The sequence below is a fragment of the Nelusetta ayraudi genome, unplaced genomic scaffold (assembly GCF_046127955.1).
Source record: "Nelusetta ayraudi isolate G7.1 ecotype Tasmania unplaced genomic scaffold, CSIRO-AGI_Nayr_v1 ptg000094l, whole genome shotgun sequence".
Taxonomy (NCBI): Eukaryota; Metazoa; Chordata; class Actinopteri; order Tetraodontiformes; family Monacanthidae; genus Nelusetta; species Nelusetta ayraudi.
Genome location: NW_027466144.1, coordinates 1,586,259 through 1,612,843, shown reverse-complemented (window position 1 = coordinate 1,612,843; position 26,585 = coordinate 1,586,259). Strand labels below are relative to the sequence as shown.

The window sequence follows — 26,585 nt, the reverse complement described above, 5'->3', positions numbered from 1 at the left end:
TTTAGTTTCAGAACATTAAATTAAATGGAAAACGCAACACCCTTGATCGATAATTTAATCAGATGCAGGCAGCACTTATGCAAGAAGGATGCACTTTTTGTGTTGTCATAAAAAGAAGAGAATATTTATTTTTCATGACCACGAGCAGTATGTTTTTCATTTTGTTTTTTATTGCTCAGCAGTAAAAATTACAGTGTGTATACTACAGTACAAAAAATACAATACATCTTGAACACTGCTCCACTGTGCCAATGAACATTTAATCCACTTTTGAACGTGCAAAACAAGAAGCCCAGCTGTCAGCATCCAATGCAGGAAATATCAACATGTTTAACTGTGTCATCACCTATTTGCTCAGGGATTTTTGAGAACATCTCACAATGCAAAGTATCATTTGCGACAATAGTGGCAGGCAGCATTGATAACCGGAGAAAGTTGCAGTGGTGCAAAGTAAAGAACAGATGACCTAAGGACCACAGGTTCTATACTCAAAATATAACATACAGGCATTTGTTTAGTTGTTGTGTTTTTATATTTTTCATTGCAATCATCAACATCACCTTCAATTGTCTCCAAAGCTATGCTGTTAAATGAATATTCTTTGATTTAACCAGTTTACACTCATAGACACACAGTATTTCTGACACTTGCAGTGGTAGCATGTCTCCTGTGTCACGTCTACTGAAAATGGGCGAAACCCAGTCGCTGCACAATGACCCAAACACACACACACACACACACACATCGAGAAACAGATTTAACCGAGAACCAAATGACGTACAAAGAGTGAAATTCTTATTTGAGATTTGCTGATATTTGATTAAGAGAGAAAAAAATAAAAATAAAACTCATCCATCCATAGTTGAACACTGATGCAAACTGCTGACACAACCCAAGTCCAGCAGTCAAACTCAGGAATATCAATATATATGCAGATGTCCAATAATTAGTAATTAAGACAACTTTGTGGTCTCTCTTGGGAAGAGCTGGTGACATCATCGGGTAGAACCACTTCAATCAGTTCACTCAAAACACAGGACCTAAAATCATGGATTGGACATACTAAAAATAGGATTGTGGGTTTGGTAATTAAAATGTATTAATTTTTTACCCCCCTGTATCAAAATAACAGCCATTAACTACTTTTCCAATTACTTATGATGGCACTCAATTTTAATTTGCATTACATCCAATTACAGGTTTAGACGTTAAGTTGAGACGAATGTGTGGTCAACATGTTTTAAAACCAGAACGAAACAAACAGAGGAGTCTAAAGTAAAGGTATGTGAGGAATTTGCTGTATTCCTTCATACATGTTCATGATTTTTCAATTCAATTTTGTCTGTGATCCTTCTTCAAAATCTTGTACTTGCGTTCCTCACTCAATGTAAATAAATCTTTACCTGATCGCTTTGCTGAATTTGCGGCCAAACCTCACAGTGCAAAGTGTGAATCTCACTTAAAGCCCATGCCCTCCTCTCACGCGTGCGCTGTATTCAAGTTCAACAGGCAATAAGTATTTTAAAGTGTTTGGGGATTTGTTCAAAGGAAAAAAATAATCAAAAATGACAAAGATCATCATTATCGTTTTAATAGCACAACTCTCCCTCTAGAGGATATTTAACGTGGCAACACTTACTTTTAAGCCACTGTGATAAAACAGAACCCACATATACTCTATCTTTTTTTTTTATAAAGACAATAAAAACCTTTTTTTTTTAAAATCACAATTGAACCTTTTGTAGAAAATGTACATCAGAAAAATATGCGCCTGCATTCTCATAGTAAATAGTGTCTAATTACACCGCTCTTTGTTCCGTTTACTCTTTGTCTTCGCCATATGCAGTATAAAGTCAAAGTCTCTTGAGTCATTTACCACACGACAGACGAGAACAGCAGGGGGAGCAGAGGAGGACACAGTGTCTTTTATTCATTCTGGCTCTAGATGGCAGACGCCTTCTCTCTGTTGATGAAAAGGGTCTCCTGGCAGAAAGGGTTAACCAGAACCACGCTGCTGCCGCTGTAGTCTCCGTTTGGTGGTAGACCAGTGTCCTGCTCCTGCAAATGCACAAACACATGAAGAGAGATTGGGACCTTGTACAGTGATCGACGCTGTGACTCATGAATTACATGTCTGGGTTCTGCATTAGGAAAGTGTGCTTTATTCTAAGTCACTCTACAGGAACAGCATAAAGGCGAAGGAAGGAAGGAAAACGTGGACTTAGTGCACCTCGGGGCTTCTGTAGAGGCGTGATCAAAGACGTTTGTGACAAGAAGCTAAATAGGCAAGGATTCAAAGAGAAATATGGGGGAGGATGTAAAGGCTTCATATGCAAAGTGCTGAAAAGAAAAGGAATAAATCAGAGGGAAACAGGCAGTAGGGGGACTTAATGTAGAAATAGCGGTCGAAAGTGAGTCAGCAGTAATAAGGCAGTGCTGCAAGTGGGTGGTGTTAAAAACCAAAATGATTGCTTTGGCTGTTGCAAATTTGTTTTTGTTTTCCGAATCAAAAGGGTTCAATGAAAAAAAAATTGACATTAGTCATTTCGGCTTAGGATCATTTCTCTGGCGGCAACTGTCATTTACCAGGAGCTTACCGGGGAAGCTATGAGTCTCTACAGAGAAATCACTGAAAAAAACAACACCTGGGTGTCACCAGGGGCATCCCACACGTGAGCCAACCTCAGCGTGCTTCTCCCGACGCTGCCCCCACAGAGGCAGCCAAAGCACAGTGAGTTGAGCAGCGGGAAGAAGGACAACAGAGACAAGACAGACAGTGAAATGATCACTAAAGGGAGGGTGGAGGAGTGACCAAATAAACAAAGAACTGAGAAACTTAAGAACCGAAGTTAAGAACTGCAGCTCTTTAGCTGATACAATTGTAAATGTTGTATTCAGAATTCCCAACAGATGGCGCTGTCGTGCACAGAATCAAAATAAGTCACTTTATCCACTTACATCAATCTAAAGTTCTATCCTGTTCTCCAGAGACTGAGATATTCAATTTTTTCTTGTTTATACCCAAAGAGGCATCTGTGACATCTCTGCAGACAATTACCGACAATCTGATGGACCTCAGGGAAAGTGCTCTGCTAATGAGAAACCCAGAGAGATATTCCCCCTCCACAGCAGCTTGACTTCAGTGGGGCCCTGAGGCGTGCTGACACGACAGACCGGACGTGGATTATCTCGCTGTTCCCAAACCCACCAACAGACACGGCGCTGATAGTGGAGGAGCTTCCGTACCTCGTTCTCCAGGGTGTGAATCTCTCTGGGCAGCTCCACGGCGTGCCTGCTGAAGTAGTCCATGGTGATGGCGTTGTTCCAGTAGCTGAGGTTGTTCTCGTGGCTCGACGTCTTCTTCTTCCGCCTCATACAGCACACGGTTAAAAGCACAGCTGCGGGAGGGGCAGAGACGAGGGAGGATGACATGAGGGTGGCTGAAAGCTGCTGCTGTTGATTCTGAAAAAGCCTTGAATGCAGCGGCCCTGACCACTCACGGGTCGACGCTGTCATTGCGTGTTTCACGCCGACGCACAAGGTGGAAAAGAAAATAACCCACCATGGAGTTTTGTCAGAGAGAGAAGCCCCCGCTGCTGCACCTTGAGGTTACTTCTATCGTCTAAAGCTAAGCTGAGTGATTCCTTTTTTAAGAAATGTCTACGAGCAAAAGAAAAAGAAATCCACACGCCTCTCTCTTCCGCCTGAGGTGAAACTCTACTTTTCATCTCTTACTCGGTCTCCATTTTTAGTGGGAAAATGTAGTGCCCTGCAGGATGTCTGGTGGTACATCAAAAAGCACTGAGTAAAAAAAAATCAGGCCAGCAAATCTCAAAGTGTAAACTGAGTCAATCAAAGGCCTCCTGACAAAACAAAAGTCTGACCTTGAGGCTGATGATAAAACACTGGATGATAAAATATCTTGCCCAGAATTGGAGGTCAGACACTGAGCAGTGTTGTTCACAAAGATTAGAAGCTGTGGGCCCAGCTGCTAATACAATGAACCAATGAGATCCTTTAAAAGTTGCGAATGAACTCTTATTTCATGAGAAAATCAAACTCTTTTTATCCCTTTATTCCTATTTTTGTGAACCACAGTGTGAATTTTAAGTTACCTTTTTTCCCTGAAGTTTTTTTTTTTTTTTTTCAATGAATAAAATGAAAAAAGACTTATGCAGAGTAAGAGCAACAACATGCATTAGCTGCTTGTCTTGGGTGGACTTACAGCAGGAGGAAACAGGCACGCTGATGGCCAACACGATCCACACGAGGTCCATGCGGCTCAGGCAGACGGTCACGCGGGACAGCGGCGAGTCAAAGGTGGGACCTGAGCTGTTGTCGGGGGTCCAGGGGTCCTGGGTGGTGGCTACCACCTGGCGGTTCAGGAAGCTGCCGCTGGCCTTGGAGGCGGCCTCCGAGCGGTTCCCCTCTGCGCCCGGCGCCGCCTCGGCCGAGCTGCTGTTGGGGAGGAGCCAGGTCGGAGTGGTGCCGTTCCCCGACCAGAGACCCGCACTGGTGCTGTCTGTGCCGTTCTCCCGGCTGCCACCGTCCGTGGCCGCCGTGGTCCTGTTTAGCTCAGTGAGGCCACCCGGGTCGTCGGTCGGGCTCGCCGTGCCCAGGCCGGGCTCGGTGGAGGCGGACGGCGGGGACGTCTGCTTCTCCAGAGGGATCTGAACCGGAGCGGCCGACCCGGCGCTGAGCTCCAACGCCAGCTCGTGGGTGGGGGATTCGTTGGTTCCGTGCACCTCCCTGGAGGTGATGGTGTGCTCTCTGAGTCTGAGGCCTGCTGCCGGCTCTGGGTGCGGCCTGGAGCGCTCCTGATCTCGCAGGTCTGTGTGCTGGGCAGCGAGCGCATCCCCTCGGTTTGACCCAGAGCCAGAGAGAAGAGCCGCAGCAGAGTCCACGCCAACGTCCGCGGCTGCTGTGCTGGTAGGCGTCGGACCTCTGCTGCTGCTGCTGCTGCTGACAGCGACTTCCCTGACCAATTTGTGCACGTGGTCCCGGAGGTCAACAGCTGTGCTCGACTCCCAGGGCTGAAATCTACGATCGTCGGCGCTCACAGTGTTTGCATTTGTCGAGAGGGCAACAGAAGGGAGGGTGACCCCTGGTGGCTGAGGGCCTCCTCTGCTCGGAAACCCACCGCTGCTGGAACCTTCCTGGTGCCAGTCTGGCAGCGCAGGTTTTGCGGCGGAAGGGGAGTCGCCGCTGTGGACGGCTGCCATGGAGACGGGATACTGAGACGCGGGGCTGAGGTACAGCTCCTGTGTTGACGTCGCCAGTCCCGACAGCGCTAGCAATGCTAGGACACCTGCAAAGAGGGACAGAGGAGAGAATCTTAACGGCACAAAATCTCAGGAAAAAACATTTTGCAGCCAGTGCAACTGCAATGGTTCTGATGTTCTACTTTCATGGAGGAAGAAAATCTGGCAAACTGAAGTGCTGATGCAAAGAGGAGGCAGAAAGCTCTGAATGTCAACCATCACTAGAGATGACGTGCTCTACTCTGAAAAGCCTTGTCCTTTCACTGCGCTACCCTTTACAAACGGACGGCACGGCCAGTGACATAACATAAACACCCACATAAAACAGAACGTCCAGGGTCAATATGAACACTGGCAAGTGGGGGGTGGAGCCTGTGTAGCGTAGTTTGCGCAAGTGAAGTGATTAGAAAAGTATCAGCTGTTTAAAAAACACAGACCTTCCAGGCAAAAGTCAATATTAAGTTGTTTTTTTTCCTTTTTAGCTAAATTTCCAGCATCCTCAGTTCTTTTCGCTCATCAGAGGATCTGAAGCTTAGCACAGCCCTGGGCCAAGAGCAGCGACTATATAAACTCCTCAGCCTCTGAATCATTTATGATATTCCTCCATACTAAATCACACAGACTGCGAGAGGGTCCGCGTCCCGTCTCCCATTTAGCAAGTCTGTCACGTCTCTGATCCATGGATCTGGGAGTGAGAAGCCACATTGGAACAGATGAAACACACGGCAAATTAGGATTTTTATGACGCTCCTCCTCCTCCTCCTCCTCTTTCTTCTTCTTCTTCTTCTTCTTGGAAATAGGAGGCCGACAAACGTCCATCACCAATGATGACGAGGTTACGCATCGCAGTAACATTAGAGAGACATTTACGAGATAAAAAAAGAATTTGTGGTTAAATTATTCTGCCCTCACAAAGTCCACTAACGAAGCTGCTTCACAAAAAAAAGTCCTGACAAATGAGAGTCCTGTGGACGAAGCTGAGGTCTCGCTGGTGCCCCGACACTGGCTGTGATGACCTGATAGGTGCCAACAATTCGACACTGAGCCTTCATTGAATAATGCATGGGATGAAGAGTCCCTCTGGAAACAAAGTTAAACAGGATACGTGCAAACGGAAAAGCTCAGACACACGCACACGCTCGCACACGCTCACACACGCACACAGGGACAGAGTCTCTGATTTGCATTGAGTGAAGCAAAAGGGTATCCACTGTAATTTTTTTAAAAGTCATCAACGGATCAATGAGGCACTGGACACACACAAGTTCAGACGTGCGGCGTGAAGGACAAACCCATCAGTTTGGCCCTTGGTGTGACCTGGTGGGGTTTCTGTGTCGGCACAGGGACAATATGTACCTGCGAGTTTAGACCCGAGCGCTGTAGCGGCACACTGAGGAGGAGAAACGGGTGCAATTTGTCACACCGGCCGGGTGTCTGGGTGATGGAGTGCGAGTGTAAGTGGTGTGAACACAGACTGTGGAGCTCAACCCATCCGACCCCCCCCCCCCCCCCAACGTCTCCACGGACAGACGATGCAGCGCCACAGCGGCCACAGCAGCGAGTCAATTAAAGCAGAGAGATGATTGAAGGCACTGGAGGAGCGAAGCGAGTGAGCGGCCGTCAGTGAGTCGGCACACCGGGAGGAGAGCGGCAGGTGTTTTGTTTTTTAACGAGACATGGAGTGATTAAAAAGGGGCTGGATTAGACTCACTCGATTGGAAGTGAAGTCAATTCAAGACACGGCGTGAGGCCGTTTCTGAAAAAGCCTCCTCCTTTCACAGCGCAGCCTTTAAAAACTTGTTAACCTCCGTTACCCCCACTCTGCAAATCAAGTCCATCCCCTCGGCTGAGGACGCGCAAACATCCTGTTCCTGTGCCATTAATCCACAGGCTGCTTTCCTTTACATGTCATCAGTCGCTGTCTGTGCAGCAAACCTGCTGAACTGGACCACTTTGCTTTTTTTTTTATTTATTTTTTTTTCAATGCATGCGCTCAAGTCCTCTGTTGATGCCACCAGGGACATCCATAAATCATGTTGAATAGCAGGATCCTCGGCGCTGATCCAGTGCGGCCTTTGTTCTGCACGTCATTCATTATCGGGCTCAGCGTCAGAGTGCAGAGTTATAACAGTGATAAAAAAAAAAAAATACATGTACAACCTAAGCTGCATTCTAATGTGCATATCATGATCATGTGCATGATGATGCACATGATATGCAAACCACGGCCGTTAAGACTCAGTCTGACCCGACATCCAGACCATCAGCCCTCCAGCTGCAGGGTTTTATGCACAGCGACCGTCTGCCTGCAGCCAGGACGGCTGGGTCATGTGACTGATCACATGGCCACACTTCAGAACGCAGTCTACCAAGGCCAGTAAGACGTTGAGTGAGTGATCATGAAGGCTTGTGGAGGCGGGTGAGGCTTCTCTTTGAAGTCTTAAACTGTGACGCCGAGTGGTTCGCGCCCTTCTGACAAGATTGGGACCAAAAAGTAAAATGTACCTTGAAAATGAATTAAAAAAATATCCCTTCTAGATTCAGAGCCCGAAGCAGAATCTGGTCTCAAATGATACCCAATACTGATGATGGTATCATTAGGATTAAATTGCTCAAAACAAAACCCTGATCCTATCAACACCGTGCCCGCTTCGTAGCTCATCAATATACAGAAAGCGCTTTGCATACTAGAATGCTTTTGAAATATTTAATACATTTGACTTGGCTTCAAATTTCTTGGTCCTCCGGAGAAATCGGAACTCGAAAGAAATTAGACTTTAGATCTTTAGATTAGATCTTCACTACCAACTGCAGCAGCACTGTCAGTATATTCATATTCAGAGAGAAGAGAAACAGTTTGGTGGACTTCAAAGTGGGAGGCAAAGTGAAAGTTTTTGATTTGTTCAGTGCTGCCGTTAAGGACGCTGGCGTCACAATCCAGCCAACCCTCGGTGAGACACACTTTAGCCTTGTTTATGCAAATCAAAGCAACTGCAGCAACTTCAACAAAGTTGCTTTTTTTGTCAGCTCCCTCGAGGGTGGAGACGGGAAAGACTTTATCTACGCCTTCAGAATACAAATGAGCCTTTACGGCGAGACGCTGGAATACATACAGGTGGTTTGCAATAAATATACATCTGCTGTATAGATATATTCAAATCTCAGATTGCAGATATAACAATATTATGTCCTTTTAGCCTGATTAACTTGAGCTCATATTGGCTTTATAAAGCAACAAAATTGAAAACTTTCCAAATCACTTTTTTCTCTTCTTTCCTCAATTCACTGATTGATTCTCTTCTACAGGACGATGTGGCTTTGGTTGCCTGCCCAGCACCTTCTAATGGCAACAGAATCAGCACCTCTCGCCGGGATGCTAGTAGCTCCCTGGACTTGTTGATAACTTTCTTGCCACCGTTTGAATCTCAGTGCCGCTTCAACAGTGGCGCAGTCAAATTCCTCCGGCTGACATTTTGGGCGTGTGCGTCTCCAGTGCAGTGTCTTTCCTGTGACAGGGAAACAGCGAGATATGGCACGTCCTGTGGAGCGCTGGAGCCCCACGCCGCTGGCGGAGGCCTTTGCCATAGGAGGAGCCGCAGATGCAGGCGGCCAGATAAAGAGGCGGAGCAACGTAATGGCTTCCTGTTTACAAAAAAGGGAGCCCGTTTGTCAGCTTGCAGTGGCTTTGAAAACGGGACATGCTTATCTGAAAATAAGAACAACAAAGGCTCTCTGTGCTGTTTACCAGGAGAACGATTTAGTTAAAGCTACTGTGACGGCGGTGGCAAAAAAAGGGATTTAACAGGAAAAGGAACGCTAAACAGGAAGTTGGCTGGAATCTGGACTTGGACTGTGTGAAGCGGGCACAGAATGTATTTTTGCTCTCGGAGAGGATTTCAACATCCTTGCTGCCGTTTTGTATCACCGCTTATTGTTGAAGCAACAACACACACACACTGCAATCTCACTAGACAAAACACAGCCTCTGGATTAGTGATCATAAATGATCATTTATGAATGTAAATACTGTAATATTTATGCTTCAGGGGGAGTTCTTGGACAGACCGCTTTCTCAGGACACAAACCCAATATGGGACATATTCAGACAGGATCTCTGGAGTGCCAGGACAGCCGCTAAACAAAGTCCACGGCTCGCAGTCACGCCTCAGAGATCAACCCGCCGCACACCGACCTCTCGCCACCTCTGCAGCGGCACGCGACACTTGGCGCTCGAGTCTGACTTGATCAGGACGGAGGCAGCAGACACGTCTGCAGCCAGCCTCTGCTTCCATCCCTCCTCAGGTGGGGATTTGGATCGGAGCATTGCAGTGGCAGCACCATCATTAGATCCCCCCCACCCGGCTCACTTTCAAGCATCACCATCCTTCCCACCCAGAGCCGCCCATCAGTGGGAAGAAGAGAGAACTTCATGGGACTAATTCCAAGCAGTGTCAGGGGGATTTATGCAGAATGATAAACGTTCTTGGCGGATGACCTGCAGTAATTCTGCCCACTCGTTTAAGTGACTTCTATCATTACATCATCTTGCCATCTTGCTCGTAAATTATGACTATGGGGAAAAAACAACCCAAAATAGACGTCTTTCAAACTACAGTGTATTTTACCGCTTGCGTTACTTCAAGACTAGAGAAATACTGTAGCTGCAGCCACCGAGGGGAGGAAACCCCGGTGGACGCGCTCGTCCCCCAAAACTCACTCAGCAGCTGGCAGCGCAGGACCTGCAGGCTCGTCTTCATGGTATCATGTGATCCGGCTCCTCCTCCACAGTGCTCATGGTTCTCTGGAACAGAGAGAAAACAGGTAAGAGGGGTTGAGGGAGGGACAGGAGGAGGAGGCGGTGAGATCAGGAGCGTTTACAGCTGTCACAGCAGCGATGACGATGGTCGACAGTGAAGACGGTGCTGCTGGTGGTGGTCAAGACCTCAGCTGCCAGGCTGGAGCGCAGCGCCGGCATCCTGTAGGCCGGCTGAACCAATTATGGGCCATTAGACATTGACCAGTGTGTCGTGTTCCCAGATAGCGGCAGCGCGTGTCACCCAAGGGTGCTCTTTGGGGGATGACTCACTGATAGCCTTGAATAAAAGCCCCCTCCCCCCCCCCCCACACACACACACACACACTCTTCTCTTTACATCCCCGGGAGAGAGTGGGAAAGAGCGTGAGTGAGTGTGTGTGTCTGAAGAAGTTAAGCTACACGGATCCGACCGCTCATCATTGCTTCTTCATTCATTGTCGGTCTACAGGCCCAATATTAGTGCTTTGTTTTTGACATGAACACCTGACGAAATACAGAAACAAAATCTCACCTGAGTCAAATCATCCCCTTCAAAATTACGATGACGGGAAACAAACAATGCAAAATAGACGGGTTTCAAACTACAGCATATTTTACTTACTTCAAGAGTAGAGAAATACTGTAGCTGCAGTGATTGTGGGGGTGAAACCCCAGGGGATGCGCTCATAGCTGTGATGGTCTTCTCATAGGACTGCCCCAACAGAGCTCAGCTCCTTCAGAATGCTGCAGCTCAGGTTCTTCCCAGAACAAAGAGATGATAGCATTTTAAAACTCCAGTTCTGTATTCCACTACTTTAAACTGGCTCCCGGTTACCTATAGAATTGACTTTAAAGTTCTGCTACTGGATCTACAAGTCACTGAGCGGTTTTGGTCCAAAGTAAATGAAATGCTAATGGAATATAAACCCAGTACTGAGATCTGCAGACTCAGGTCAGATGGTGGAGCCCAGAGTTAAAACTAAACATGGTGAAGCAGCATTTAGCCGTTATGCTGCAAACAAATGAAATAAGTTGCAGACAGAAGTGAAGTCAACCACAAGTGTGAATGTTTTTAAATCCAGGTTAAAGACTCTTCTTTTCTCTTGTGCTTATAATTGAGTGCTCTTTTCTATCTATTTCTATTCTCCTTAATTACAGCTCTATTTATGCTTTTTAATCTGTCTTTTCTCTCTGCACTTTGTCTTTGAAGACTGATCTTTTGTTTTTTTTAATGCTTTTAAAATGTTGAACTATTAATCATGTAAAGTACATTGAGATGCCTTTGTGTATGAAATGTGCTATATAAATAAAGTTGCCCTGCCTTGCTTTGCCTTGCCTTGCCTTCTAATGGTTACTGGCCCCTCTGTGCTGCTGCGAAAAAAAGACCTAGCACTGTCAGTCTTTTTATAGGGAAAACTCCTCCCCCCCACTTGTGGCGACATCATCAAGACGCAATGACAGTATATTCCATCTTCATCAGTTCTTTCTACTCCCCCCCCCATCAATGTTCCTATTCTAATGAGCTCCGCGGCGGAGTGAAGAGAGGAGCCCGGCCTCTTGGTGGTGATTACACCTCATCACCGCCGCCGCGTCAACGCAGGCTCATCGACGCCCTCCGTAATTTGCAGGGCAGCAAAAGTGAGGAGTCAGAGAGTGTTTGCTTTGGGTTTTTTTGCGGAGGCACTGCAGCTGACAGGCTGCAGTGAACTCCTCCTCCCTGTCCGCCCTGAGGAAAGGCTAACACGGGTCGACAGCCCGGGTCAAAGCTCCGCCCCCGCCGCAGAAACAAAGGCAGGAAAGGCAAAGCAGGAACAATCGTACGCTGACACGCAAACCTGGATTCTTAATTCACACACCAGGAATTCCTACAAGGACCCTTCAAAAAGGTTAAACACTCAAGGACTGTGTTGTTGAAGGATAGCCATCATCTCTGGAAACAAAAACACAATTATCACTTCAAAAACAAAGCGAAACTGCAAATTCTCTGGCGTAGAAATTTGCTGGATTTATTTACAGCATCACCTCAGTTATTTGTCAAACAGAACGAAGACCAGCCTTGGCGAGTGAATAAAGAGAGAGAAAAAAAAAACCTGCATGGCAACGGACGGGCACACGTGCAGCTGCCATCGTCATGGCAACCCTAACAAGTGTTTTAAATTTCATTCACAAGGACAATTGCGAGTGGATGGTGACGTGGACGGAAATCCTGCCAGAGCAGGTGAGCAACACTGTGGGGGTCAGAACCTGCAACCTCTGCGTAGAGTATTGGGGTAAAGGTGAGGGGCTTGGGGGAGGCGGGCGGGGGGGGGGCTTGCCAGGGCTGTCAGAGTGAAACTAAACCCGGAATTGTGGACTTCCTCCTGCAGTGTGTGGGGGAGTCGAGGAGGGAGGCCGCGCTGGCTGCCTGCCCACGGCGGCTGCAGCACAGGACCTCTTCCCCACCAATGGGGGGAGTGAGCGGTGGATGGAGGGAGAGAAGTGTGGGAGTGGCCGACTGCGACTGCGGCGCGGACGGCAGCGCTGCGCCCTCGCAGTCAAGCGATAAGCGGAGCCGCAGCCACAGCTGTTCAAACTGATGCTCCCGTTCTGTTCCGCCACTCTCACGCTCAAGATCCACCGTCTGTATCTGTGTGTGTGTGTGTGTGTGTGTGTGTGTGTGTGTGTGTGTGTGTGTGTGTGTGTGTTGCTGGGTGAAGTGTAGGGGAGATTGCTGGGAGGGAGGGGGAGACACCCTACCAGCTGGAGGCTGCTGGGAAAAGAAGGGATGACGTGTGAGAGCGGCTTTGTTTTTCTTATATGTGACTATTGATTATTATTACACCCCATTTCCACTAATCCTATTATGAATAATAAAGATGATCATGAATATCTAATTACCCGAATCCATGTTCAATCCAATTCAGTCTGTGTGTGTGTGTGTGTGTATATATATATATACATAGCAGAAAAATCTTTCACCATCATCAGCAGGGTTACATCACCACTGTACACTGACTGTTGCGTTCTATTTGAACCCATTGCCGTCCCCTCCTCCGAACCAGACCCAGAGGACGTCGCCATGCGTGAATTTTTTTCTGTCCTCTGATGTTGTTCGTCCCTTTGATAGAAATCAACAAGCAGGCGCGCTGTAGCTGCAGGGTTTTCTTTAATCTGCCACTGTGCATTCTTGCATTCACAACATCAGAAGTTTGCAGCTATCTGTGTGTGTGTGTGTGTGTGTGTGTGTGTGTGTGTGTGTGTGTGTGGTTTTTGTAGACAAATTGTTGACCTTACAAAACTGCTTGGTACCGAAGGCCTGCAGTTCAAGATAGAAGCGAGTCACTAATTACAAACCAGGAATCTTTCGGTTATTAAACCACAAGTCATTCGGCAGGAGTCTGTGTGTGTGTGTGTGCGTGTGTGTGTGTGTGTGTGTGTGTGTGTGTGTGTGTGTGTGTGTGTGTGTGTGTGAATCCAGTCACGCTGACTGGAGCGCAAGAGAGGCTTTGATAACCTAATAGTGCACGCATGAAAAACTGCACAACAAGCAAATGATTGCAGATATCGATCAGATGCAACACAACAGCAGAACAACAGAGCGGGGCAGGTTTCCAGGGAGCTCCTCCTCCTCCTCCTCCTCCTCCTCTTCTTCCTGCACTGCTGAAGCTCTTTGATTGATTTGCACCCAAATGAAGTCTGGAAACAATTAAGCGAGCTGCAGCTCTCTGAGGAAAGTAAAACTTTATTTTGAAGTGCTTTTTCATTTCAACTGGATCCTTTTTTTTGTGGCTTTGCTGCAAAAGGGAAAGAGGCTTGAAGGAAAGGATTTTACGCGGCTACTGAGTGCAAATCACTTTTTCAATTCACCAAATACAACAAAATTTACTTCTGAATCCCGCACACAAAAAAAGATGGAAACCTTGCACGGTTCATTTTAAGTTTACGGACCGTCGCTCCTCCCACAGACCAGCTGACGGTCACACAAACAAATCTGGTGCTGCACGAATTAACAGCTGTTTTACTGGGGAAAAAAGACAACAACAACAACAAAAAACCCCCAGAAAGAGCGCTAATCAGGGCGATGTAGGTGGGCTTGAGAATTGGGGACACAATTCCACTGACGGAGGATGAACCAGATAAATGGAGGAAACCTTTCAATGATTCAAATGAAAGTAAGAAAATGAGGCTCCTGCCCCTGACTCACTGCTTTCCCAACCTCACATCACTCATCTGAACACGTCCGTGCCGAATCTCAGCTTTGCACTCACATCATAGAAACTAAAAAACAACTGCGGTGACTCCAACAGGATGAATGAGCGGCTCTCCTCACACTCCCACTGAGTGAAAGCAGCGCTCGGAGGGCAAGTGAGGAGGACCTGGAGGAGCGTCAGCCGCCTCCTCATTAGTCAGCGCACTCAAACGCAGCCAGGACAAGTGACTCAAGCGACTCACTCACTCTGACTCCGGCCAGCAGAAGAAGCTGGATGCGTTTGGATGTGGTGGATCATCGTCATTGAGTCGATGGAACTCAGAGCTCCGTCCTCGCAGGCCAGCCGCAGAGTGTGACGCTACCTCGCTGTAAACCGGCACTCGCGCACCTCGACACTCTGAGGTCTGGATTAGCTCCACCCCCCCAGGAGAGCATCACAGCCCGGGCCGTAAACATGCAGGCATTGGCATTCTGCTCGGCTTCACCTCGTCGTCTGGGTCGTAAATATCCTGCGCGCTCTCCCTCTCTCTCTCTCTCTCTCCCTCCCCTCCATCCACTTCTTTTCTCCGTGTCCTGACAAGACCCCCCTGAACTCATCGATTCCGACGAGCAACAAGCGGGGACGGCCCTGCAAAAACACACAAACTCGCTGATCAAACCCAGAGCTTGTTCAAGGATTCAGCCTGCGAATTAAAAGCATGTCACGACTTCCTGTTTGAATGCGTCCCATTGTCAGACTTATATTTTTGGGTTCGTCGACACACATTTGCAATTGATGATGCGATTCCCCCAGAGAAGAACACGACAGTCAGAAAAGGGCAAAAAGGGTCTCGAGTGAAAAACTATTTTTGCACGAGGCCTTTCAGTCTGCTGCGTTTTGCACATCAAGGGTTAGGGTTAGGGATAAAAAAAAAAAAAAAAGTAATTTCTCGCAGCTAAAGAGTCACCCTTGACTCCTTCCTGTCTATTATATCTGGAGTGCCGGAAGAAGAAGGAGGAGGAGAAGCAGAAGCGGGAAAAAAAGAAACAGATTTGATCAAAGTGTGATCTTTGAGCTCGCGTCTCGCAGCCGGAGCTTCAGACAGTTCCATCTCCAGGCTGTCACTCACACTGATTTGGAAGATCTGCCACCTCACTGGCTCGACACCAGCGTTCAATAATGGCCACATAATCCCCGACATGATAGCTGTCAAAGATGTAAATAAAAAAGGTTGTGACCTCATCAATCAGCCGCTGTGTTTTTGGTTTCATCTCGTTTTTCCCTGGTCCTCCTCCTGCTCCGGAAGAATATTTTTAGTGTCAAGCAGTTTGCTGAGAGTCTGCCGGCGTTCAAGTCGCTCTGCTGTGTGTGTTCAAGCGAAGGATTTTGTCTCTGCGTAAAAGGGCGCCGCTGCCGCCGCTGTCCGACTCCCCGGAGGCAGGAGAAGGAGAAGCTGCTCTGTGAAGTGATCCTCCACTCTGGTTCCAACACGGCGGAGGAGAATCTCTCAGCCGCGAGGACCCTCTTCCTCTCCATCCTCCATCCTCCTTTTTTTGGCTCCCCATCTCCTTAATGTCATGTTGTGCTTTCATCCGGATAACCATCTCTCTCTGCTTCTGGCCTGTTCCCATCGCTTCAAGTGCCTCCATCCGAAAAAGGCGAGCGGCAGAGCTGCCAGTGCCGCTGGCAGATGGTCAATGGAACCAAATGAATCATACAAGGACTAATCGCAGCAGTTCCCCACCAAAAAGTGAACTGTGGGAGCTTTGACGCTCTCATTAGCCGCTTATGAACCTTTTGTCAAGGATTTTATTTTCCAGGAAAAAGACATTTTGTTTTCACTATCTGGGGAAACCCATCGTGGTTGGGTGGTAAGAGCTAAAAAAACGTGACTTTTTTTTTAGCTACTTATTCAGAGTGCTGAAATAATCAGCGAAATGTCTGCAATCTTGATTAATCGCGCAAAGGGCACCGGCAGTGACTGGAACTGTGACATTTTGCCCAAAGGACACGATTGAGGAGCTCATGCTCAAGTGTGTTTCTGCAGTAGGAACGAACGGAGGGTCACGTGCTTCCGTTATTCTATCGCTGTAGCACAATACATAAGCAGCAGGAGCATCTGCCTCAGGGGGCGGTTGATGCACTTCTGCAAATGAGAATAAGGGATGATGAAATCCTCGGCGGGGGAGCTACATCTGATTTCCTGCCGTCCGTTCGTCCGACGTCGTGCGCGCAGCGACTCGAACACCTGCCCTCGCTCGCTCGGCGCCGGTCGATAGAGGTGATGGTCGATGTTGCAGCCCAGCGGCTCCTCCCGGAGAGTCGAGCTGCTCAGCGGTCAGCGGCAGAGAGTGACTCAGCAGCAGCAGCAGCAGCAGCAGCAGCAGCAGCAGCAGCAGCAGTGATCCTCAAAACACTGCGTGAGTCAAGATGCAATTATTTATTTATTTATTTATTTTGAAAACTCAAAGTGTGAGTGACTAATTTGCTGCCATCAGACGGGGGCATTAAATCACATTAATTGTGACAGCACCCTGGAGGGCGGGATGAGTGACTGAAGAGCCTTTAGTAAGTCACAAAGCAAACTTTCTGCCTCGAATCTTCCCAGATTAGCAGCACAAAGGGCTGAATATGCACATAAACAGGATGATTTATCATACAGGAGATGCATCTTCCGCTGTGGAATGATTTTAGCCGTCACGATCGGGATCCTCTCCTCTCTTCTTTGACAGGAAACTGGTCATCTACCCCCGCGGGACTTCCAATTCAATCACATCTTGCCGTTCAATCCGTGCTCCGCTCTGATTGGCAAGAGGGCAGGCGGAGGGGGGCGGCGGGGAGGGCTGTATTTTTAGCTTCAGGTAGTCAATAAAAACAGACCCTTCTACCCTTTTGTGGTTTCAAATGAAGACGAACAGATGATGCAACGCCACAGGGATGAAAAAATAAATAAATAAACAGCATGACACAGCAGCGGCACTGCGAGCCGCCTGGGTGCCGTCAGCCACCATCCATCGTCAGGAGGCTAGGCGGGCAGCGCCAGTAAACAAGGAGAAGAAGGACCACAACTAATACCTGGAAGGTTCTGTGTTGTGCCCTTCTGTATTTACTGTTTCATTTTGAAATTTGTTTGCCTGTTGTCAGTGTCTTCAGTTTTGCTTCCTGTTCCCAAATTCGCTTCACCTCTTGTTAATTCCTAATGTGTTCCACCTGTTAGCCTGAGGATTTTATCCCTGCCCGTGTGTGTCTAGCTGGTGAGATTGTCTTGCTGTAATGGGCTGAACAGGTGAACCCAGACATAAAAGGGAACTGAGCAAGGCAGGGAGTTGAGTTCCAGTCTGCAATCTCTTTAATCCACAACAATTAAAGAGCGGGACATGGTAGATCCAGTGAAAGGCAGCCAAGCGGTCATACGCTGCCAAAGAACCAATCAAAACACTGGAAATCTTCCTCACTGGGGAAACAAAGACAATCAAGGGCAGGGCTTCAATAATCAAGGTGACAATACACAGGTGGAACACATCTGGAATTATCAACAGGTGGAACTAATTAGGGAACAGGAAGCAAAACTAAAGACACAAAGGAAAAGACAACAGGCAAACAGATTTCAAAATACAACAGGAAATACACAAACACAGACCCTTACAACACCGAGCGAGCAGAGAAAAGCCGGCGGTGAAAAACCGCAAAGGGAGATGAGCCACGCACGAACACACAGTCGCAGCATCGGTTGATTAGAGACGGTGCGACGCAAGAGGCCAAAGTCAACAGCAGCGCCACACCTGTGGGCGCCGCCCGCCGTGAAAGATGACAAGTCAACAAGCGTAATCCCTGCAGATCACTCGTCTGCCTGTTTCAACAGGGCACAAACATCTCAGGGCTCTTTGAGGCCCGAAGACCTCCAGCATGCAGCTGGTGCTTAGAAATGACGAGGCCTGGTGCAATAAAAGGGGGATGCTGCGGACGCAATTGAGGGAATCAGAGCAGCGGAACACGACTCTGGCTTACTGTGTTTTTCCTTTAAATATCTTGTTGATCTCGTACTATCACATCAAAACCAGACAAGAGGGCGAATCATTTCCAGGCAATAAGCCCACGGCGCCGAGGCCTCTGTCACAAACGACATCAGGCTCTTCAGTTTGATATCTGGGACAGTGAGCTCACCGGTCCAACAACTACAACAACAACTACTCAAACTTGGGAAATCCTTTTGTTCCAGAACAATGCGGCCCGGTGAATTCCTTGAGCCTCCTCGTCGCTCGTGCGCTTGTCAGTTGGCATCTTGAAACTCACAAATTTCCTGTCCGCTTGTTAGCAGCACAGGAAGCAGCGGCGCTCTGGTGCGCACGAGAACACAATCCCGCGCGAGCGGCAGGAAGTTGCCTCGATCTCCGTTCAGCACGTTCCTAATTTTTACCTCCTGACGCAGCCGCCGGGTCTGGGGCCGCAGGGGGGGACAATGGCAGGAACAGAAAGCACTGGAGAGGCATGTTTTTCAATTCTATTGTACCTCGTTTCCTGGAGCGGCGCAGCAGAGAGCAGCGAGGGTCCGACAGCCGGGGGGACGAGAGGAGAGCCGCATCCGCAGCACGGAGCATCCAAAGAAAGCAGAGATTTCCCGCCAGGCTGCTGACCACGTGTGTGTGTGTGTGTGTGTGTGTGTGTGTGTGTGGAGATGGCGTATTGTTCTATGCCTCTGCTGTCCCGCTGTGCACAGTCACAAATTATTAGTGAGGCGGATTAAATCCCAAGCGCCGCTGCTCTGAAGAGAGAGTCTGGCCTCGGTGTCTGCAGACGGCTGGCCAGAAAACTGAGAATATTTTCACAGATAAAGAACTCGACCAAGCAAATAGAAAACAGCCCAGAGAACCAACAAGAACAAGTCGTGATGATAATAAGATTTGGAAGAAATGAAGCTGTGATAGGTTTTCAATCAAGTGATGAATCCTGCTTTGATGACAGAAAGCTGCAGCATGCAGGTGCGAACCTGGATACGACAGCGTTGACACCTGACAGGCTTGACATTTTAAGTGTGAATCCCTGCAGAGGCCAGAGGTCCAGCAGTCAGCAGCAGGAGTTCATTCACAGAGAAGAAGCAGACAACCGCTGCCATAATGGCATCAGCGGATGCACAGTTTTGTTTTTGTTTTTTCACTTTTTAAGGAAATAAATAGATTTAAAAATGAAATAATGCTGTCAGTCACTTGAGCACATTTTTTGTTCACTGACACCAAAGTGGGAAGTGAGTGGCAGCGAGTGGGATTGTGTTTGTTTCTTTCCGTTTCCTTCACACCTGATCACGAGGCTCCCGAGGCACAGCGATGAACATCTGAACATTAACGAATCTAAGTGCTATCAATCAAAAGTGTCTCGTTACAGTCATTAAAACGCAACTTTTCTCTTTCATCTCCCTAGCAATGTTTCGCCGACTTTACTCACCAAACTCCTTCGAGGGCCACAGTGGAGGGAGTCAGCGCTGGTAAGAGTCCAAAACAATCCTATAGACACCGATGAATCACCGTCACTGTTGGGGTGAAGCCGCCTTAATGAGAAATGGGACATAAATAACTCGCAGTGGCCAAAAATAATCTGCGAGCCCCGAGCGGCTGATAATTGCTCGCAGCATCAGGACGAAAGAGCCTCGAGCCAAACAAGACAATTAGCGCCAATCACTTCTGAAATCAATCCGCAAGCCGCGGAGGGAAAGACGTCCTTTCGTAACAACGAGCTGTAAGAAGATTCACGAGGGCGTTCTCTGGTTAGTTTTTTTTTTGTTGAGTAACTACAAGATGACTGTTGTGCAAGAGGATCAGGGTGTAAAGCTCCTCGGAGGGACGCAACTTCAGAAACACAAACCGGGTAATTGGGTCGTTGCTTCAGGTTCAGTGTTGGGTTGGGGGGCGGCCTGGATGTTTGAACGGATCAGAACAGGGGGAAAAAAAATGAAATAACTGAAAAGCTTCAAGCAGGGGATTACTGTTGGGACACCCATCAGACATCTCACGCCTTTCAGAAGAATAATGGAGCAATCAGTGCAACCGCTCAGCGTGCTAATTATGAACGTCGGCGGCGCCGCAGGCCGCGACGGCGCTTCTCACAATCGTGAAAAAATGTCTCCGCAACGGGTGTTTCATTACCGGAGGACGGGGAGCTCGCGGCTCAAGTAATGAATAGGGAAAGTGGCGAAGCCGGACCCAGCGTGGTCCAGATGAGGTCTGCTGCACCAGCAGCCACAGTCAGTCAGCGCTGTTTGGAGCAACGGATGAGCTTCAGCGGCGGCTACAGCTACCAGGCTAGCAGCGGAGCGGAACAACATCAGGTTCTGTGACACAACAGCTGGGTTTCCATGACCACTAGAATTGTGCTAAACCTTAATATGGCAATGAAAAACTGGAAACACCTCAACTTGGAAAAACCTCTCAAATATGTTTGAGAGATATGACTTTTATTTTGCGGGAAAACTGTCATGGATCGCAACTCGTGGATGATGTGGCGAAAACCCTGAGATTTGTCTCGTTTGTGGCACAAATAAGATTTTTACAGGAATGCCGAGGTCGCGGGGACACACACAAAAAAAAAACATCCAGCGAAATGAGCATCGGGCCAGACACGGTGAATGCCGGCAGCATTCCGAGGCCCATTTACGACTCTGGTAGTTAAATGTCAAGCGGCCGGCCCTGCGGCAAGGAAGAGGGGCGGAGAGCTCGCAGGTGTCTGAGGACCTTCCATTACTGCTGCGAGGTGTCGGGCAGAGGGACCACACATCAGGATGAGCAGCAGCCAGGAGAAATAGAGTGGGTGGCCGGTCGCTGGGTCGCTGATAATCATGAATATTACATTGGAAAATGCTGAATGAAATGTGTTCACATGCAGAAAAGTAAAAAAAGAAAAGAAGGCCACAACAAAGTGTGCGTCTGTGAAGGTTTTCAGTCATCCAAGTCATCTTCAAGTCGAAGGGTTAAGTTCTGGCAACTGGACTTGTTTTTGTAATCTTAAAGACATTTCGCTCTCATCCGAAAGGCTTCTTCAGTTCTGAAAAAAGGGTTAAAGAGTCCCAAGTTGATAATCAACACCTTTTGTTGAAAAATCAATACCTTTGCTAATAGAAGGAACCACCAGCCTTTAGCCCCACCTACACCTCCTAGTGATTCGATACTTGGAACTCACCAACCCTTTTTTCAGAAGTGAAGAAGCCTTTTGGATGAGAGGCGAAACGTCTTCAAGATGGCAAGAACGAGTCCAGTTGCCCCAACTTAACCCTTCTACAACAACAAATTGCGTGTCAGCAGCAAACCCGGTCGGCTCATCGACCAGCGGGCCCACACGCAGCTTGTGACCAAAGCAGGACTGTAAAGTCATCTCTTTTCCCTCAAGGACGTCAGAGGTCGTGGCTGCACTACAGCTCCTGGAGCAGCAGCGCCATCGTTAATTCCGGGGTTTTGGCGAGTAGAAGTGCGGCCTGCTTGAAAAACCCAAACATCTGTCTGGCAGCTCGCTGCGTGTCGAGAATGTGTTGTTGTTTGTTGTTGTTGTTGTCATCATCATGTCGCTTTCCCTCTCGCTCACCAGCGTCACCGTACTCCCAACACGGTAACGCGGTAAACAACAAATGTTTGACTTTTTCTTGCAGCAACAAAAAATAAGAAAAAAGGAAATGCTGCTCCTTCTGCTGCTGCTGCTGCGGTTTCATTTAAGTTCAATTTCAAGGAAATTCATTTGCAGTCTCCTTCTCCGCCTCATTCGCTATTAATGCTTTGGTCTCGGATTACAGGGCAGCTACCCAGCAGCCCCGACACCAGCGAGCTCTGCGACTGCGGAGGAGAAAAACGCCTCAACGTCTCTCTAATTGTGGGCAACGGCTCCTGACAGTTTCAGATTTGGAGGAGTCCAGCGCCGAGGTCTTCAGCACGATGAGAGGCCATGAGACGAACCGCCTCGCCGTTCCCCCCACCGACGTAAAAACCCCGCCTCCTCCTTCCTCCCGTGGCAGCTTTTTCCTTTCACCTTATGCGACCTTGCCGGGGGCTCGGCTCCGGCCCGAACGTAAATCAGGCCCTCCAGCAGCCGTGAAATGAGGCCCGTGTGGCGCCGCGGGCGCCTTTCAGATGCAGCGTACACACATAAACCGAGGAGTCAAATGAATCACGTTGAGGAGTTTTGACTCAGGAGGGTGAAGTGAGGTGGGACGACTGACTCTGATCGCAAGGTGGGCCGGCGCTCCCCTGCTTCCACGTTAATCCTGGAGGAGGACAGTGACGCAGCAGCCAGTAGTAGCCTGGACTCATGGGGGAGCCCTCACCCTCACCCCCACCCCACCCCCTACTGGCATATGGCGGCTCTTTAATCTTCAGCGTCTACCACACGAGTCCACTTGTTGCCAGGCAGGCTTTGACCTCAGCCGTGCCAATTCCCGACTAAAAGCGTCCGGTATACAAGAGTCACACACGAACGGCTCTTTGTAGCCTTTGCAGATAAACAGCCAAATGAAGAGGAAGTTGCCAAGGAAACTACGGGCTACAAGCGCCGTCTCTGATTCAGAAAAGGATGGTTTGAGGGGAAAAGGGAGGGGAGGGTAAAAAATGACGGAATAGCTTTGGTCGCGACCTGCAATCCATCAGAGGCTGCGAGTGATCAGTGATCCGACAGGTAGCCGTCATCCCCACACCTGCTAGTGCTGCTCTCCTCCATCACGCCTCCCTCAGGCTCAGAGGTTTACAGGGTGTGCGCTCAGCCCCCCCCCCCTCCCGATTCCCCCTCCCCCGGGGGGCCATCCCGTAATCCTATTAGAGCCAGTCATCTGCACTGAATTTAAAAAAAAGAAAAAAGAAAAAAAAAAGAAACAGGACTGGGTATCCAAGAGCACCAACCAGTGTAAGAATTCAACCCCCCGGTTTCACTTTCAACATGGAGCCACGACAGGAACTGCAAACACTTTTTTCTATGTAGTATGGAACAGTTAATTTGGTAAAAGTTTCAATCCATCACTAGATTAGCATTTGGTTATTTTTGTTGGCACCTTGTCCAGCCGCCATTTGATTAGCTGCTTGGATGCATGTGCGTTTCATAGCCAGCCAGCGACGTAAAGTGGCCGGCGTTCAGGTGAGGTTTTGTGATGCCACATGGGAGGAAGTTATTCACAAAACTCAGAACTCCTACGGACTAAATGGTGGATATTAAATAAGACAAAAACAAAGTGCACATCATAGCGTTATTAAGACCCAGAGTGCTTGGAGTGCAGCAGCTCCTCGTCGAGCCTCGGGAGTCCAACTCCACAGCGGAGCCCTTACGCAACACGCCGACGGTGCCAACTGCTTCCTCCGGGGGTCCCCGCTGGCACAGAGGGCGACTCTGGTCGTCAGTGGGCGGAGGTGGAGATCGGAGTGGCATGGCTGCAGCTGAGGAATGCCAGGAATCCCCCCCACCCCCCCTTGTAAACGCCTCACGCTCGGACGGCCAGCGTCGCTCTTATCTCCCTCTGCCGATCGGCCTCCTTTCATCGCCCTAATGGGTGGTTATCCATTACCCCCTGTCCCCAAGGACCACCCCCGTCCCTCCCCCTTCCACCCCCTTCATCTACCTGCTCTTCCCGTGACATGCGCTTGGTCAGTGCTTCACCTTTTGTTCCCCAGAGGCACCCGCGTGGCATTATTCACCCTAATACTCCCTCCAACAGCCCCCAGTAGGCAAACGGAGCCGGGCCTGATAGCACTGCACACATCACAATGGCTTTCAAATGTCAACAACTTGAAAGAGGGGCAGAGAGCCTTCGCCGTGGTCTCCCCTCATACGAGCCCCTTGCAGCATAAATGAAAGCAAATATTAAAGCAGAGCCGGGCTTTTTTGTTAAACCTGTGTGTTATTCGGAGAAGCACAACAGCAGGATTTCTCTTGGCTCGGGGGAAAATCCTGTTTGGGTCACATTGCAGCTTTAGGGCTGGATGAAGGTGCAAAGTCCCTCCTGAGTACACACACACACACACACACACACACACACACACACACACACACACACACACACACACACACACACACACACACACAGTGTGTAGCATGGCAGGCCCCCGTGGGGGCCGCATTCCAACTCTATAGTGTACCACACTCTACCAGTCATGAGGGATGCTTACTTGCAGCGATCAAACCGGCTCCACAATGCCACGGTCACACATTCCCCAACAGTTTCCCATCAGCTCAGGAGTCAGGGACCAGATTTATTTTAACCCCCCCCCATCACCATTTCCTGGAACTTCCTGCGTTCGATTGTTCGAGGGGAAGCCTGTTGCTCCCAAACAGGAGAGCTGATACTTTCCGGGCGTTTTTCAGCGCTGACGTGGACCCTTTTTTCCGATAAGAGAGCGGCTGTGTGTGACCGCTGCCTTCTAACAAAAAAATATTGGGAATTCTTCCGATTCTTGTGAATGTTGACGGTAGATATGACAGAATCTAAAACAGCGAGGTGTTGAAATGTGCGATTCCACTGAAATAGAAGGATTTGGCGAAGGGGAGAGGAGGAAACTGCAGTGACAAAGCAGGTTGCTGTGTTGGAACTCGCAAAGCAGCTGGCTCGGCTCCATTATATTGAGATACAATCCACAGAACAGGGTGAAAACAAACTGATTTAGTGGTAGGACAGTTGAGTTTATCTTTACGCATCACTCCAAAGTCTTTGACGTCGCTGACCTATGGGACGCCTGGCACACATGACCCACTGAGCCAATATTAAGAAGAAGTTTTCATTTCACCCAAAAATCTCACCTATCTTCTGCATATTTCCTGCACTGTATGATGCATTGTGATGCCATTTCCTAAAAGCTAGAGTTGAGTTCCCTGGTTGTCCACAGCACATCAGTCCAACCCGAGGACTGTGTCAGCTGCAGATGTCAGTCGCACCCCCGCCGACCCCTCTCCCTGCCCCCCAAGCCCGGCACCCACATGGCACTGGAGGCACTGGAGGATTGTCCCCAGGAACAAAGGATCATGGGGCTTCTGTGGGGAGCAGGGTGACCCCAACATTCCTGTCACAATGCAGAGAGGACGCCTCGCAGGTTCAATTAGTGAGCACTTTAAACTGCTCGACATGGCCCCGCTGTGCTGGGAAACAAGGCCAAAAGTCCACATGTGAATGGGGAGGGGAGGCGGGCATTGTGTTGACTTGTGCCTCTTTGTATTTTGATAGAGTTTCCCCCCTATTGTGTGTTTTTGTTGTGCTGCCACGCAGCTGGAGACACACAACCCGTCCAGGGTACTTGAGGCTGAGTTGTGAGATTGATGTTGTTCCCTCAACTACCGCCAACAAACAACAACAAAACACGTTCACCCACCACAAGACGACAGACCACCAACACCAAGCAGCGCTGAAACATCAATCCCTCAGCAACCCGAAGTGACACCAACACGAGCAGAAAGGGGTCCGGCCAACACTCGCAAATCGCTGCTACGGAACCTGTTTGGACGCTCGGTCCAAAAATGCGCTGCGGCGTTACTCGGACGCAGCCCTGCTGCCACTGATTGGACGCGCGACGGTGGCCGTGCCTCGGCACGATTCCGCACATTGGACCGCTCGGCGTCGGCAGATGACCACAGAAGAAAATCAACATACAGTAAAAAGCCGTGAAAACAGACTCACCTATGCACACGGTGCGTCGGTACTTGGCGTCTCTGAGATAGAGAGAGAAAGGAACCCCCCCTCTCTCCTCTCTCTCACTCTCCTCCTCAAAAGCCGCTGTGTCACACTTCACACCATCCGTGCGCACATGTTGCCAAGTGGCCACGGCAGCGACGTCACGATCGGCGCAACCAGGCTGTCTCGTGCTGTCGGGTGGCCGCACACAGCAGCGCCTCCACTCGCCCGGATGGATGATGATCTGGGTGCTCTGGGTGATGAGGTGCTCTGAGGTGTGGGGGCGGCACCCTCTGCCGGCCGGGGACTCTGCGCCCACCCGCCCGCAGGGTTCCCTCCTTCCCTCGGAGTTGTCTCTCTCTCCGCCTCGCGACGGTGTGGGCGATCCGCTCCTGATTGGCGTGACGCGCAATTAAGGCCGCGCGCCAATGGACGTGGAGTGTGCAACCCCCGCGAGAGCAGATCGCGCACGGCCGGGGAATTCTAATGAGTCTCGCTGCCGCAGAGAGAGAGAGAGAGAGGGAGAGAGAGAGAGAGAGAGAGAGAGAGAGAGAGAGAGCGAGCGAGCTGCATGGCCAAGTTGAAGGTGCGAGTGTCAGTTCCGAGCATCGTCCTCAGCAGGACAACCTGTTGGCTGAGAAGGTTGGGTGGAACTGGAGAGACTCCTCGGGTCAATCAATACGTGAAATGGAAACGCATGTCACAGACTAGAGAAAAGTCTTTGTTTTATTTTAGACTTGATG

The 26,585-nt window shown here is 49.1% G+C and overlaps 1 protein-coding gene across 1 annotated transcript; it reads right to left on the bottom strand.

The window, feature by feature from the left end:
* Positions 1-150: 150 nt before the first annotated feature.
* Positions 151-26,160, bottom strand: tmem108 (transmembrane protein 108). The gene is made up of 5 exons (XM_076047385.1): positions 25,849-26,160; positions 9,979-10,062; positions 4,226-5,308; positions 3,247-3,398; positions 151-2,058 (listed from the first exon to the last, which is right to left on the bottom strand). The coding sequence occupies exons 2-5, from the start codon at positions 10,016-10,018 to the stop codon at positions 1,942-1,944; spliced, it is 1,392 nt and encodes a 463-aa protein (XP_075903500.1). The 5' UTR covers positions 10,019-10,062; positions 25,849-26,160; the 3' UTR covers positions 151-1,941.
* Positions 26,161-26,585: the final 425 nt, after the last annotated feature.